This window comes from Aptenodytes forsteri, unplaced genomic scaffold (genome assembly GCF_000699145.1).
Source record: "Aptenodytes forsteri isolate BGI_AS27 unplaced genomic scaffold, ASM69914v1 Scaffold284, whole genome shotgun sequence".
Taxonomy (NCBI): Eukaryota; Metazoa; Chordata; class Aves; order Sphenisciformes; family Spheniscidae; genus Aptenodytes; species Aptenodytes forsteri.
The window spans coordinates 4126312-4142547 of record NW_008794445.1 but is presented as its reverse complement, the minus strand read 5'-3'; the positions used below and the strand labels follow the sequence as shown (position 1 = coordinate 4142547).

Sequence of the window (16236 nt, the reverse complement as noted above, 5' to 3'; positions counted from 1 at the left end):
TGTTGACCTAGCAGCCCTCCAAACCTACTGCACTTAATCCACTTATCGCTCTGAATTCCTGAAGCAGATAAATGCTGATAACAGTTAAAACACATCACTGACAGGAGCAGCATGTTCTGTCCTCTAGAAATACATCAATGCTGGAAATTGCAAAGCTGCGCACTACCATGGGGATGAGTGTGATATAAGAGCCGAGGAAGCCCTCACTGTTCAGCAGAGTTCTTCCACAGGAGGGTAGTAAGCCCCTGCCCCCTTCTCCCTCCCTGCCCTAACCACCTTGAGATGCTGCTCAGGCCTGAGAAATGCTGCCAAGCGTTGTTGTAACCCCACAGCCCCCCAGAGCCACAGCTGCCTGATTTGTGCCTACATATCTGAAATACCAAGTGGGCCCCGAGTGTCTTGTTACTGCTCTTGATTGTCCTTGCTGCTCAGCGTTAAGACCTGCAAGGAGCGATTTCCAGCTGAGACCAGCCCCGTGCAGCTCACGTCAGCATGTCTTGGGGAGAGGAGTTGGTTTTGGCTAATCTGAGCTAAACCTTCCCTGGAGGAGTGCAGCTGCTGCACCAGCCTTGCAGAGCCACACAAAGCCAGTTGCTCCTCTCCCCATCTGTCAGGGCTCTCAGCAAGGTATCGGAGCCGTCCCTGGACTCAGGGGGCCACAGCGGCCGCAGCTGCGTGCTGCCCCGTGCCGCCCCCTGTGTCAAGACCCCTTCCTCTTGAGGACCTGTCCCAGTCTGAACAGGAGAAAAAATGCTGTAAACCAAAGGTTGCTTTGGAGCAAACCTCACTCCTCCAAACTCTGAAGGGATAAAAAAAATACCATAAAGAGTGGTCTCAACTATGCGCAGTTTACAGGCTCATCTACCTTCTTAGGTCTTTCCCAGCACGGCCATCCCCCACCAGTCTCCACAGCCCGTGTGAGCAGGCACCCTTGAAATTGCAGCAAAGTGCAAATGTCTCACAAGAAGCGCGAAAGGAGGAAGCTGCCTAGAGAGAAGTGAAGACCTCTCAGATGCCAGGTTTTTTTTGAGTCAGACGCTGCTCAGCTGTTGCATTGCAGATGTGTTAGCTAAAAACAAGCTTTCGTCGAAATCAAAGACTCTTCATGAGTATAGGCGGCAGGATCCTCCACAAAGAGAGGGTTTTCTTCTTCAAAGGGCTCTCCTTAGATTTCCCTACAATAGATTTCTTAAGGCTTGCCTGCATTGCGAAGCTGATTCAGAGGCAGCATTGTGTGGATCTGAAACATCACAGCTGTTAGGGATGAATTCGCTGTCTGTTTGTTCTCACTTCTGGAATATGAGTGCCTTCCTCCAAAATGACCTGGTGGAGGAGTTGGCTGCGGAGGGAAGTTTTGTGCGGTCAGGAGGACAGTTGGAGCCATTCCTCTGTACTGACTGCTGGTGTGGGTACTTGTTTTCCACATGGAAGGCAAAACAGGTGATCCCACACTTGAGTGTTCACATAAAGGAGTTTAATGGTGCTACTCTTCCCTGAACCCACACCCTGTGGCACTGCTCAGTAGCTTCCCCATGTGAACAAAGCACTCGAGTAAAATTTCAAGTAAGGTGCCCTTATTCCAAAGCCTGGATGGTCCATGCAGTGAGATAATCAGGAATAGCTGTTCCAAAACAACTGTATAAACAAATCCTTGCAAAATTATGGTAAAAATCCCACTGCGCCACTTTTAAGCTTGTCCATCACTCCAGAGTCAGTTGAATCCTTCACTGAATTTGACCATATTCACCTCAAATGGCCTCGATCTGCATCAGTCAAAACACATTTTTTTCCATATTCCAACATGGGGCTTCGGTCACTGTGGAAGGTGACAAAGTTTGTTTTAAATGCGTGTGATATTTTACAGTCATCAGGAGACAAAGCTCTATGTATTAAAGAGCTTATGGTCTAATCTTTGGGCACCCACTGGTAGGTGTAACACCATCGCAATAGCACAGAGAAATGAACCCTGGTGCGGGGAGGAGTCTGACCAAAAAGCAGAAGAGCCTGCATCTGCCAGGAACAGCTTGCCAAAAGCAGTGTGTGTCCATCCCGCCCATCCCTTCATGAACGGGAGAGGATCAACCAGCTGCCCGGGCGTGGAAATACCTGACAACCCCCCATCTCTTACGCCTTTTGGATCTTCGTATCTGGTTGCTTTCTTACAGCCTTTGACCCCCATCATGGCCTCTAATCTAAAAGTCACCTTCCTGTTTCTTTGGTTGCTTCAGTGTAGAGGTAAAAAAGCGTTTTTTAATTCCTTTTGTTTACTCTCACATTTGTTCATATTAGAGCATTTCCAGCTGCTATCTTTTGCTAATTTCCAGAGATCCCCTCTAGGAATTTGCACGCTGCTGCTATTTCTGTCTTTTAAGCATTTCAAAGCTGAGAGAGAGAATCCTCAGGAAAGGGGAAACATGGGAGAAGGGCTAGATAACCTAAATAAAACGGTTTGGCTTTTTCCCTGGCATGTTCTTCTCAGGCTAATGGCTCCTGGGATACTGTAAGAAGATGAATCTCTCCCCTGTTTTGTTACAGCAGTGCTCAGCCATGCCTTGTATAGGAATTGTATAGGAACTATATTCATGTGTGTTCTGCTGGGTAGAGATGAGGAGAAGGATGATGAATGATTTTAGAAAATAAGGCCCAGAAGAGTCCGCTCGGGTTATCACTCCTACAGTGTCTGCAGGACTTTCTGTTACTGTCTTTCCATAATATTGTATCTACTGTACACAGGACTGTGCACTCACAACGAATGAGCATGTCCCTTAGGACTGTACTGTATCTCAGTTGCTTTTACGGCTAAGAACCTTTTTCGAGTGATGTAACCTAAGCTCTTCCTTACTCTCAGGCTATTGTCCCTGGCTATGTCATCTGTAGAGTATTTTCCTTAATGGATGTTACATCCCAACAGTCCTTTCTGGACAGTGGCTGTGCCCTCCTTCAATTATTGCCCCCCCAGTGCTTCCTCAGTGCTCGGCATTCAGCAGCACTAAGTCTGAGTTGCCTTTTCCGATGCCGAGTCCCGCTGTGCAGAGGTGATGCTGCTGTTGCGATGCAGCATTAGTGCACGAGGACAGGAAAGCAGGCCTGGCTGTGCTCTGGAACAGCTTTAATGCCTTGTTTTGAGCCTGTTCATAGATGCAGAGCCCCAGGGAATCCCATCAAAAGCATGAATGGAAAAGCCTGCCCATCCCCTACTTTCTCTATATACTTTTTTTTTTCCCTTTCTATTTTCATGTCTCTGAAAGAATCCTTCATTTTGTAAGAAGACGTGTGTGTAAGTTTCCAGTTCCCTTTTTCAAAGACAACAATGGTTTGCACAGTCCTCCTCTTAAGTTGCTTTATGTGTGGTGTTATGCCAGCTGCCAAACAAATAGATCCAGAGACTGCCTGACGTTAAACCCAGATTTGGCTGGGAAGCCAAAGAGGTCCTGTACCCCAGGCTCCTTACTAGCCCATGGCTTAGTCTTAGCTTTTTTTATTTTTTTATTAAACAACACAGGGAGTGAACTATGGTGTGGTTCCCCATCTGTGCTTATTCATCCTCTCTTGTAAATCCCGACATCATTGTCTACTGAATTGCAGTGATAGATCACTTTCAGCAGCCCTGTCTATGTAAGGAGGAAGCACATGAAGGGGCATGATCTCCCATCTCTCTGCCTAAGATACTGTCACGTATAGATACTTAAGATCTGCAGTCTTCTGCAGATAGTGCCCATATCTAGCATCGAGTCTTGCTCTTTGCTGCCCATTTATGGCAACAAGAGTTTGGAGTGATTAAGCTGTGCCTTATTTCTCATGGCCCCGGTGCTGGCCCCTGTGCAGAATATGCAATTTCCTTCCTTACTTGTGCTTCAGAAATACACGGTCCCACCAATAACACCTGCTTGCGTACAGCATGTTCACTGGCGCCGGGTCATCGCATGGGCACATGTAGATGCCCAAGCAGAGGTTTGTAACTCAGGAGTTTCAGGAGATGTCCAGCTAGCGTTTGTCTTGGAAAATTGCTTTCTATTCATCCGCTGTAAATATAGTATCACACCACTGCAAAATCAGTTCACTTCCTGCTTCATTTCCTGTCTTTCTGCGTGCTGGCGTTGTACGGAGGAGCTCACAAGGGAAAAGGGGAAGCCTGTGAATGCAACAGGCTATCACAAATCACACAGCAATTACCTAAGAAATGTGGCAGATCACACAGGGCACATGCTCTGAATCACTCAATTTCTGACAAGGGCCAATGCTGTGTGCTACGGGCACGCTTCCTGACATACGGTTATTTTCACCGTGTGATCCTGTCTTTGGGGCAGCAGTCCTCTCCTGACTTAAAGCGATGTTAGGTGACTGTTAACAATTATTACCCTTACAGGGGGAAAGGTCGATGTACAGCAGGAACCTCCAATCCAGGTTGCACTGCTAAAGGAAGGAATATCCATTCCCTGTAAAGTCATCTTCCCTTACACGGCGAAATACACCAAATTTTCAATCTTCTATTACTGGATTAATTCACTGGGTCAGAATACATCCATCTATAGTAGGTTGGAAAATGTAGCCATCCCTTCTGGAAAAGAGAATACGACTGCTGTCATATCTTACGACCACAGAATCATGCCACTTGAAAACACCTTTTCTACTGGCACATACTACTGCAAGGTCAGATGGAATAACATGCAGAAAATGGGAAAGGGAGTGTTTGTCCTTGCTAGAGGTAAGTGAACAATCAGAAGGAAGGGCAGGTGGTTAAAAATCAGCTGGATCTGGCTATGAAAAGATGATGTTTGCTCTTTTCCTCTACCCAAACACGCTATGAAGTCAGGTGGGAATAATACTTTATGCCCAATACTTAATGCTATCAGAGTTGAATGCACTTTACACAGGTGATCTGTGCTACTGTTCCCCATGCACAGATGGGGACATGAAGATGCAGTAATTTATATCTGCCCTGCCACAGCCTCCTGGGAACAGCAGGTGTAAAGTCCGTGTCTAACCAGGGAGCCTGGGCACTGGGTCAGAGGGTGCTTTTAGGTGTCAGTGTCCAGGACACAGTGCGATTTAGTCTTTAGCAGTGTGACAGAGATGGTTGAACACAAGGTCAGTGGTTAGGGTGCTCGCCATAATCAGATGTACAGGTTAGGCGCTCACCGTTAGGGGCTCATGAACAGGTTAGGGGCTCACTGTACTCCCTCCCCCTTTTCCATGTGGTACAAGGGGGTGGTTGTTCCGTTAATGCGCAGGCTGGAAAGCAAGGGAGAGCTTCAGGTCACGATAAGAGGAATGTTATAGAAAAGTGATAAGGACATGCATGCTGCTGACTGGCTGGATTTGCATTACTGAATGCTGGGTATGAAAAACTTCTTAGAAAGTGCAAATGCTAAGAGCTGTGAGGAAGGAGCTTTGCTACACTGGTCAGAGGATACCTACAGTACCCACCCTGCTAGTTTGTGTGGCCTATGTGCTTTCCACCATCTGTCTTTCTGCCCCTATCACTAAAGACCTTTGCCAGCCTCTAACTACCACCTTTCTTGGCTCTCATAGTTATGTCATGTCCCTCTAATCTACATGAGGTGCAGCTGTTTATATCCTGTCTCTTTTGCGTGATTCTTCAGCTGCACCCTGCTCTCTGTTCAGTCAGAGTAGGTTTTGAAGGGTGTGTGCATCTGTGCCACCATATTCTGCACTGCTTCTGCATTTTAGCTCTCTCAAGGCTCTTTCCAGGGTTAAAAATGCAGCAGGATTGTAACTTCCGCTCACACTGTGAATCTTTTGCCCTCTTTCTTACAGGTACAGGGTACGTAGAGACCTCTTATGGGTGGGAAATCCTCATTACCCTTACTGCTCTTCTTGCTGCATTGAGCATCACCGCAACAGCTCTGCTTCTGTGGAAAAGAAAGGCAAGTTATAACCAAATAAAAAGCAATACCTGACACAACCCCTTCTAGGAATTTATTTCACTTGCTTCTAACTTGGCTGGATTGGAAGTCCCCATGCTGAAATTTTCCATGCTGGGTGTCTGCCTCAGGTTTATTTTCTTTTTTTAAGTTCAATCTTTCTGAGAAAAAAGATTACAGGAAAGACAAAACGAGTCATTGGTTTATCCATTAAAGAAATTCTGGTAATCATTTTCACTCCGGCATGCACTGCTTTAGAGCAAGGATCTGACACAGGGCAAGAAGTCACACTAGCAGTGTGCTGGCCCTGAGAATATTCAAGGAGATGTAGCCTTGTGATGGGTCTTTGGAAAATTGCACTTTGTGTATGCTCAGCCATGGCTCTTGTCAATTTAGCAGCTCAGTTGTCTAAAGGAGCCCCTGTGAGGCTGCCTTTCCACATGGTGCCAGTCAGACAGGTAACATCCTGTGCACCCAAGCAAGTCTGTTGCAGTCCTGGTGGCAGGAGGAGGGCAGGACTTTCCCTGTTTCTAATCATCTTTCAAGATGGGGACTACTCTGGTGCAAGGGCATGACCTGATTGCAAGGAGGCCGTGCAACTGCGTTCCTGAGCCATGGCTCGGGCACCATAGAAGAAAACAACCTGCAGTGTGGAGGGGATGGGGACCAGAGTCTTGGGCATGCGTTTGGCAGAGAAAACATTAAGAGACAGAGTGAGAGGGGAAGGTCAGGACAAGGATCCCAAGGAAGCCTGTGTGGAAGTCCCAACTAACTGGAAAAAAAGAGAGACACAAAGATCTGAGGAGCAACCTGCTTTAGTTGACTCTGCTTTGAGCAGAGGGGGATTGGACTAAGCAATTTTCAGAGGCACCTTCCAACAGGTGAGGCTGGACGAAGGAGCCTTGGGAGGGAAACTGGAACTGGAATCTGGAGTGAGGAAGCACTGGAGCTTGGAGGAGGGTGTTAATACTGGACTGACAGGGCCCCTCAGGTGAGCAGACCAGTGGCACAGGTTGGGACCAGCTGGGTAAGGAAGTGGAAGCTGGGATGAGTAGCTGAGGGCAAAGAGGAAACCAGGAGTGGAGAAGAAAGGATGTAGAGAGCAGGAGAAGAAAAGCCAAAAGTAGGGCTGAAGGATCTGGATGAGACGGGCCCTGTGGAAAAAACTCTGGAGTCGTGATACTGGAATCCGTGTTGTTTGGGGAAAACTTACTACTCCTAGTACTGCCACCCTCAGGCGTTCAAAACAGCATCCTCTGCATTCTTCCAGAGATCTCAAGGCTGGCTTAAAAAAACCTGATGTCTTTTAGAATGTAGTTTGGGGATTGTTGTTTTCTAGGTGGAGTACCCCCCATATTTACTCTTTCAACCTGCTCTCTGCCACCATGACAGCAGACTCCCTGCATGCATTGTTATGTGGAGGCTGTGCTGCTGGTACAGTCCTATGACTCCAAGGAGCATCAGCTTCAGCACACACAGTCAGAGATCATGAGGTTGAAAACTGACCTGCTAATCTCGTGAGACTTACCTTGCAGGTAGTCTGATGGAGGGGGAAGGAGTGTAAGCGGCAGAGTGACTAGGCTAGAGACAGGCCCCCATCTCTGCTTGCCTAGACAGTGTCTCCATGGGGATGAGGAGGGAGGCATTGTCACGACTTGCCGGTTGGCATCTCTAGGTTTTGAGGTGGGCCAGCAAGTCTCAGACCTACGGGCTCTCCTTGGGGCCTGAAGAGATCATTCAGTCATTACATTTGCCCTCCTGCAGAACACAGCCCATATTTCTCACCACAGCTTGCTCAGACCTGCTGGTTTAAAAATGTTTATCTTTAAGAGAAGCTATTTAGCATCCTCCTTAGTTACTAATGGACTGGAAAGCAGTTCATCGTTTTCATGTGATGTGAATATAATCATCCCACTTCTTTCCGAATTAGAACAGAGATACTTAGCAAAGCCTTCTGCCTTTTCTGCCTCCTCTCTTGCTTGCTGAGCAGGGCTAACCCTTATCTGTGCGTGAATGGAGTGTGTTCAAGGAGAGCTCATCCGATGCAAGAAACGTTTCAGAGGAAGAGACCTTCTTCCTTCAACTCCATGCTGGTCTTGCACATTAGTGTATCACTGACAATATGTCATCATCAGTGGTCGTCTGGTGCTCTTCTCTAGACTCTGTGTATTAGCAAAAGCTTCCCAGCCAAATCCTGACCAAAGTCACTGCATTTTGCTGCTCTGAAATTCCCCCCCATGCTTTGAACAGGGCCCTGCTTTACTCCCTGTCCTACAGCACTGTTGTGTGCTGTTAAATACTTACACCTTCCGTCCAGCTAAGTTTCAGTGGTGGAAGTGATTTCTATGTATGCACAGAGCCCAGTTCTCCTTTCCACTGCTCCAGTGTAAGTCATCAGACTCCTCCATTTTACCCTGTGGTGAGAAAAGGGACCGGCCCACACTGTGCAGAGAGTGCCAGCACTCTTTGCTGCGGAAGCACTCAGGGGGTGTGCGAGCAGCTGGCTTTGACAGGACGTTAGTGTTCAGTTCATCTTTGGGGAGATGGTGTTTTCTCCAAATGTGTCATTTGGTGTCTTGTCCTCAGCAGGTGTTGTGCCTTAGAAGCAACCAGCTAAATATCCTGAGACAGAAGGTGGAAACGCAGCCCCCTTCAGCCAGCCCACCACCACCACCTCCTGTCTATGACGTGAGTACCAGAATCGCCCTCCATCCTTTCTGTCCGCATTGTGGTACAACCCTTCCTTTCCCTGCCCTGCCATGGTACAGACAATGCCAGTATCATGATGTGAAACATAAGCAATACCTGCATACCAGCCTGGTACTGGTGACCTTGCTCCTGTGCTCTGCCCTGCTTAGCTCCTCTCAGGACCGTGCATGTTGCGTGTCTCCATCCTGGTCCCACTCATGGCCTCCCCAGTGCCAAAGCCTTGCACCATGCCCTGCTGGGCAGCACCTTTCCCTCTGCCAGCAGTGTGGCAGCACCGAGTAGCAAGTGTGGGGCCAGAGAGGGTTCCTGGTGGTAGAGGTAGAAGGGTCTCAAGAATGATGGCTCAGGAAAGGGGCAGAGAGAAGTGCTCCCCACAATAAACCCAGCTGTTTAGAGCTCCTGCTGCGACACCTTCACTGGTGTCAGTGTCATGGACCACTGCAGTCCTGAGCAGGCTGACTAGCTCTCAGGGGGGGAAAAGGCAGGAGGAAAGTGAAGGGAGTCTCTTTTTTGGAACATATCCCTTTTCGTTGCATAGGATCTCCTTTTTCCATTTCTCAAACGGGGGAACGCTGACTGCTCCCACTCCCTGAGCCCAGTAGCGTCAGCGTCATAGGTAATAGGATTGGAGTCGCTCTCCTGAAATGTCAGGCCCAGACCTCAGCTACCTCAAGTAACCATGACCCCTAATCCCATTTACAACCCATCCAGCTCCATTTAAAATGGATTCCTTTTTCTCCTTTTACTCCCATGGGAGGGCTGTTCCACTAAGAAGGGAAGGGTTGGGTTTTTTTTCCCCCCATGATCTGTGGGACGAACGAGGAGGAATAAAATGAAAGTGAGTAGAGAAGGCTGTTGCCTGAATATTGGGAAACCTTTCTGACTGCGAGGTCTATAAGGGCTGGAAAAGTCTCTCTGAGGAAAACCCGTAAGCTCTGCTGCATTAATCATTTAAACTAAACAAAACGAAGCTCTGGAGAATGTACTACAGAGAGAAGCAAAGCTCTGCCAAGAAGGCAGGAGACATGATAGGGCACAGATTTGAAAAAGAGGATGGGCCTGCTCCCTTCTCGTTCTCACTTCGCAGGTGGGGGGGCACCGTTTTGTGGCCCTTTCATTTTTGGAGTAGAGGTTTAAAAGAAAGCACTATATATTGAATGTGATATGTTTATTCTGGGCAAAAAGCAATGCTCTGGGTAAAGGAGGTTGCAGGTTATAAACCTTTCCATTTGTATCAAGTAATTTCTTTTTAATTCAGGCTTATAAAAATCCGAATGGGTAGTTTCCTGCTGAAGTGGATGGTTTCTGCAAGGAGACAAAAAAAAAATCAAATCCATTTCTCGCTCAGTCGGCCTCGTCATGCATCCTTAGCTCCATCTTAATTACATGTTTCATCATGTTGTTCCGTTCAGGAGGCCCCACTAAGGCTAATATAGCAAGCCAGCAGAGCCAGCCTTAGGCACAGGCAGTCCCAGGAGCTGGCTGGGCCCCTGTGCTTGCAGGAGCCCTGTGGACCCTTCCCCCGAAGCCCATTGACCACACGCCAGCTGTGTGTGGCTCTTAGCCAGCCCGGTGTGCGGGGCAGGTGGCTCAGCCCTCTTTGGCAGAGCTGAAAGCAGCCTCGGACCATCTCCTGCGAGCTGGGGGGTACCAGCCCGCCCACTGGAGGTTACTTTATCGTGGAGCAGCTGCTGCGGGGTGACTTGTTCAGGCATGAAGCAGCAACTCCCGCTGCAGACAGCACACGTGGTGAAAGCAGGGCTGCGAGGTGAGGAGGGGGGAGCACGGGGCTGTGAGGTGTAACAGGGAAGTTAATGGGGGAGAGAGGGTGAGAGCCCTAGGATGGAGACTCTGCGCTGGATGGGCCCTCAGGACAGGTGAGGGGAGTGGAAAGTCGACAAACCTTATTTCCTTTGAAAGATGACTCTGGTGCCCCCCTGCTAAATTTCGTTGGGACTCTGCATGGTGTAAACCCAGCCCTACAAATTGCATTTGAAATTGGGTGCGTTGTGAAAACCCATTGGTGTTAAATCGGGTGTTGAACACTTAGTGCTTAATTCATGGGGAGGGCAGAAATCTGTGGTCAGCCTAAGGGTAAGCTAAGGCAAGGAAAAGGGAAAGATAAGTGAGAAGTAACTCCAAGTGATGAGATAAAGAAGGAGGTCGGAGATTAGGGGGCGGGACAGGAGGCCAGCATGTGCCAGATGTGCTATCTGTGGGGGAAAGCAAGAGGTCAGAGTCTGGAAAAAAGTCGCGTCAGGGAACCACAGTGTCCTTGCAGGCCTGGAGCTGGGAGCAGGAGCAACAGGAGGCAGCACTGGACATCAAAGTAAGGGCTTGGAACTGGCTGGTGCAGCTCATTAAATGCTCTGTGTTATCCTACACGGCAGCAAGGCTCACCCCTGGTGTGAGAAGGGTCCCTAGCACACCTTCTGCAAAGCCAATCCTGCTGAACATCCCTAGGAGCAAATGCCTTCCCCACTGGCTCTTCCAGGTGCCACTGTTTGCCTCATGGTCCCTGGGGGTGGGTGTACACAGTGAAAAGCAGCAGGTAGCAAAAAGCCCTGGTAATAAGGGGGCAGCTGGGCACCCACTTTGTTCCCACTACACTGCCAGGTGTTCCTTGACCTCTTTGTCCTCCTGCAGCCCCGGAGAAGCTCTGCCTCACTGCACTGCCCAGACCCAAACCTGTATTTTCCTCTGTCTTCCAGCTTAGCTGCGTAGTTAATGAGCAGCTTGGAAATAACAATCGGAGGGACTCACTTCATCCGCTTTACACTTCAAACAAGTTTTTTTGAGCACCAAACAGAACTCCTGCAGCGCAGGCAGGTTCCATAGCACAGGAGCTTTTCCCGGTGCGAGGGAGACAAGGAGGCTGCTCAGGGACAGGAAGGCATCTGCCAGCGGGGAGGAGAGAGGCTGTGTGCCTCCACTGTGACAGTAGCAGGTGCTCAGTGACCAAGTAAAAGTAATTAATTTGCAGATGGCAGTTGGAGACACTGGCTTTTCAACTGGCCAGCAAAGGACCACCATTGTCAACAGCCTCCATGGGAAGAGGGCTTGTGGAGGGAGGGAATCTTTTTTGGAGGTTAAAAACCAAAAGGGTCCTTCTTGCTTGCAAGTGGCTTCAGACTAGAGCAGTGAAAGAGGCCACCTGTCCTGCCAAGGGGACATGGAGCCAGGCTGCTGGGAGCACAGCACACGGGATGAGGTCCTCACTGCGAGCATCACAAAGAGAATTGAAAATGAGGACGGGGAAATGGGTTTTTCTGTGTGTGCATGTCTACATGCGAATAGTTGGGAATGTCTGTGTAGGCAAGCGGGTTGTTGGGAGTGGGAAGCAGACAGGTGAAAGTATTTGACTGTTCCCGGAGGAGGGGTGGGAATGGGAGAGCTGTCTGATGCTCTGTTCACTGCGGCCCCCTCCTGTCTGAGTGCCTGTTTGTTCCAAGCCCCACTCCCAAATGCTGCTCCTCTATCATCTGGTCCTGTTCAAACCACCGTCCTGCTGGCCACGATCCTGAAAGATGCTGAGGGTTTGCAACTCCAGATGAAATGATGCGGGTTCAGGTGATTGGCAGCCCAAGAATCAAGCCTCCATGTTTTGCTCGTCCTCCTCGCTGTGTTGCAGGGCGCCTCGCTCCTTTGCAGTCTCTCCACTAATACCATCTGCCCCTCTTGCGGCTGGAGCTCCTCCCATCTTCCTGTTGCCAGAGAAACAGCCACCTTGGCAACCTGCTGTCATCCTTGAAACACACATGGAAAAGTCCTCCCGATTGTTATGTTTGATCCTTCAGGCAGAGCTGGAACATCACTCAAACTGACATGCATCTCCTGTGACATGATTACCTGGGGGACCAGAGGCTGCATACGCATGTAGGGCGTGTGTGTGTTTCTCTGTGTAGCTGTGTGGGACCACGGATATGTTTGAGGGCCTGAGAGTGTATTGATTTTTTTTTTATTATTCGTTGCTCACTCTAAGAAGAAAGGAGAGTTCTGGCTTGGAAAAAAACCCAGAAAATAAATAGAAATCATGCCTGATGTAGGGTTTCCTATTTTTGACAGCCCTTGTGCTTCAGGACCTCAGCCTCACCTCTCTTCTCACTCTTGTATGCCCAGAATAACCATGAGCAAGAGCTTGTGGGTGTCAGGCACCTAAACAGTCTTGGGCAATGCGGAGCACTGCCAGTTACCTGTGGTCCCCATGATGCACAATATCCTTTTGTGTGGCAGAGGGGTCTTTATTCTGCATTCTGGGACAATTTGGAGTGGAGGGAGGCAAGGGCATTGGCATTGTTCTCCACTGCCTTACACAGAGTAGGTAACATCAGAGCCCATCTCTGTGAGCCTGAAAAAGGAAGACGATGCAGCTGCACTGTAAAGAATTCAAGGGGAAAGGATTTTCTTTTTGCCCAAGTTCAGGTCAGGAACTTCAAAATTTTGAAGATGGCAGGGGTTCCTAAAAAATGTCAGGCACGAGATGGGGAACAACCCAGTGGGCAATTAGTTGTCTTAAACCTAAGTAATTTATTTGACCCCTGCTCTCTTCTTTCTTCCCTGTGCAGTGCCTGGATTTGCAGCAAGTTGATGTCTATTCTATCCTCAAGGACAACACAAACAACCCGTCACCCAGAAAGAGTCCTCCAGGGAAGGTAAGGGCTGGGGCCCTGTTCTTGGAGAGTTCCCTTATGCACTGGGCACATGGGGAAAGAAAATCCACAGAGTCTCCATGGCCCTAGCAGGCAGTAAGTGTGTCTCCAGTCCCACCGAAAGGGGAAAACGGGATGTGGCATCCACTCACCAGCTGTGCTGCACATGTAGCCTATCTTTCCTCTTCCGGCAGAACCCTTGCTTCTGCAGCTCTACCAGTTCTGGCAGTCCCGGTTTCATGCAGATGCTTTGCTGTATGACGTACGCTGAAAGGCATTGAGAGGTTTGGCATCACTGCTCCCTCTGAATGGGACTGACGTTCGTGGAGAGTTGGCCAGATGCTGGTCCCCACTATTGCCCTTTCCAGATTATTTAGGCAGCTGAGAAGTCCTTTGGGGCAGAGGAATCTGTGCACTGGAGGCAGACCCTGGCCACAGCTTTGCTTTCACCAGCATTAAGCACCTGAGAGCCATTTCATGGTAGCAGAAGCTAAGATAGTCTGAACAGAGGCTGGGCTGATACAGTCTCTGTCAGCTCTGGGGCTCAGGAAAAGGCAGTGTGGGTATGTTTTGGGCTCAGATCTTCTTGGCTGGGCTGGGAGTTACATGTGAGAGACAAGGAACTAAATCCACTCATAGTGAAAGTAGCTGCAACTCGGAATATGCAGGTGCCGATCAGTTGTGGGGGCCACATGAAGCAGACCAGAGGTCCACACAGCCCTCTACCCTGCCTTTGGCAGGCATCAGCTGTTTCATAGGGACAAAACTTGCATCAGGCACCCCAGGGAACATTTCCTTCCTGTCCTCAGAACTTTGTTGTTCTTTTCCCCTTCAGACCTCTTATCTGCTTAAAAAATATATTCACCCTTCTAACGTTAGAAAATGTTCCTGAAAAGTGTTGCCTGCTTCCTCCCACTGATGTCCTGTTGGGGGGAGTTTCCCAGGTTGCCTGTGCAGTGTGGAGCATGGCACTAGCTTCAGTTGGCACCATCCCTCTGTTTCATGAAGGACAGTGTTTTCCAGTGTCTGGGGCATTTTCACAACTCCCACCTTTTAGGAAAAGATGGTCTAAAATCAAGCGGCCTCCTCTGTGTCAGAGCTACTTGCCGTGTAGTCTAGTCCCAAGGCCACTGGCCTCCTGCAGTTACTGCTGTGGCACCACAGTGGTTGGTGGTAGCAAAGGCGGTGGCAGGTATCTGATTATTGAGGGGAAGGATGGGTTGTTTTATATAGGCTGTCTTATACCCCAGTGCATCATATGCACTAGAAAAGACAGCACCCCTGGTTTTGTGTTCTTGCTGCATTTTGAATTAGTCGGATAGGGAGAACAGTAGGTCCTGATCCCTCTTCCCTGTGCTATTTATTCTTGTGTATACCTTTATCAGCTGCCCCCGTGGAAACGATTCAGTCTGGATGATGAGATGCAGTATGTGTGCGGGTTTTTTCCCTACCATGGAGCCGTCTGGGCTGTGCTGAATTGCTTGTGTGTGGCCCCAACCACTCAACTGCTGCTTTGGGGGGCAGCGGATCTGTAAAACAGAGCAGGAGCAAAGCAACAAAGTAAGAGCAAAGGAACGTCTGTGTGTGAGTGGGTCTGGTGCTGGTAGTCTCAGCCAGGGTGGGGTAAAGGTCAAAGCAGACATGGGAGAAACAAAGGAGAAGAAAGCAAAGAGAGGCGATGGGATGAGCTCTCACACCAAGAGCAGACACCACCAAGTATCCTCGGTTCTTGTGCTGGTCAGAAGGAAGGGAAGTGTGAGTGGCAGGGCCTCGTGATCTCTGCACAGGAGAATTTGACTGCGCTTTCCACTACTGTTGCAAGTACCTTGATCAGCTTCCCTTTCAGTCATCCTGGGCTATGACCGCCTGGGGCACTTGTCCTCCAGCTGGCTGCGCCAGAATATAACAGGGTGTTTTCCCTAAGAGCGAGACTTGTGGGCCAGTGGGTTTGGCCTGTGAGTGGGAGCTGGGATTGCTGAACCGTGGCTGACTCTGCTGCGGAGGGTCCAGTCCAGCCCTTGCTGCGGGATGCTGCGCACAGAGCGGGGGCTGTAAAGGGAAGCAGGGCAGAGAGCCCCTGAAACAAGAGCATTTGCATGCTGTCACGCTGGACTGTCAGCCAGCTTGGGTAGCGAGGGGTTAATCCCACATGCGTTGGAGGTGCCTGCGCTCAGCACTTTTGTAAAATGTTTCTCTTTGGTAGTGGCAACAGAGAAAATGCTAGTGTAGGTAGGGCTTCATTCACCCGGTGGCATTTCAGCTACTTGCTGTGTAACCTTGCTTACAGCAGGCCTGTGCCACACAGCGCTTAAAATATCAGTCTGTCAGCGCCTTGTCTACACAAGGAACGGTTGTGAGGAATAGACTCAACTGTTGAAGAAACAGGATTGAGGAGGTCAGGGAATTCCTCCTTCACAGAATCCAAAGTGATTTATTTTTTTACCAAGTCCAATTTTCCCTCCTCTCCCTGTCTGACAGCTTTTTGGGGGAAGAGTGACAAGTAAAGGAGGCATCTTTATCCCTTGGGCTGGATTAGTCACGTTCGTCTCTGGCGGAGCAACATTTCTCACCGTAGTGGCTTCCGTTTCAGTGGTTCACTTATAGCCATTCCTAACAGAACAAATGTCAGTGTCTGCTTATTAAGAATTAATTCATCTTCCTTTGAATAATTTTCCTCCATTTCTTTTTTCTCCTTTTCATCATTCTGCAGACACATAAGAAACAAGCAACTCTAGAAGAATCCTCTGATAACTTGTATGAGAATATCTAACAGGGAAAATCTGACCCTATGTGGACCAGACATCTTTCTGTGTGGCGGAACTACTCTCTTACATCCCCAGTTCTCTGCAGAGATCCACAGACTTCAGGGCACAGCCACGAGGGACTTGTGAACCCCTGGCTTCTTCTAAACTGCCCTTCATTAACAACAGAATGCATCTGTTCAAATCCCACCGGGGCTCAGTCTGCACTGATGCAGCAAAGCTATTTTGCAG

The 16236-nt window shown here is 49.1% G+C and overlaps 1 protein-coding gene across 1 annotated transcript; it reads left to right on the top strand.

The window, feature by feature from the left end:
* Nucleotides 1-2180: 2180 nt before the first annotated feature.
* NFAM1 (NFAT activating protein with ITAM motif 1) lies at nt 2181-16019 on the top strand. The gene is made up of 6 exons (XM_009290038.1): nt 2181-2235; nt 4367-4705; nt 5779-5888; nt 8475-8573; nt 13160-13246; nt 15954-16019. Exons 1-6 carry the CDS (start codon nt 2181-2183, stop codon nt 16011-16013), a joined length of 750 nt encoding a protein of 249 aa, XP_009288313.1. The 3' UTR covers nt 16014-16019.
* The last annotated feature ends 217 nt before the right edge of the window (nt 16020-16236 follow it).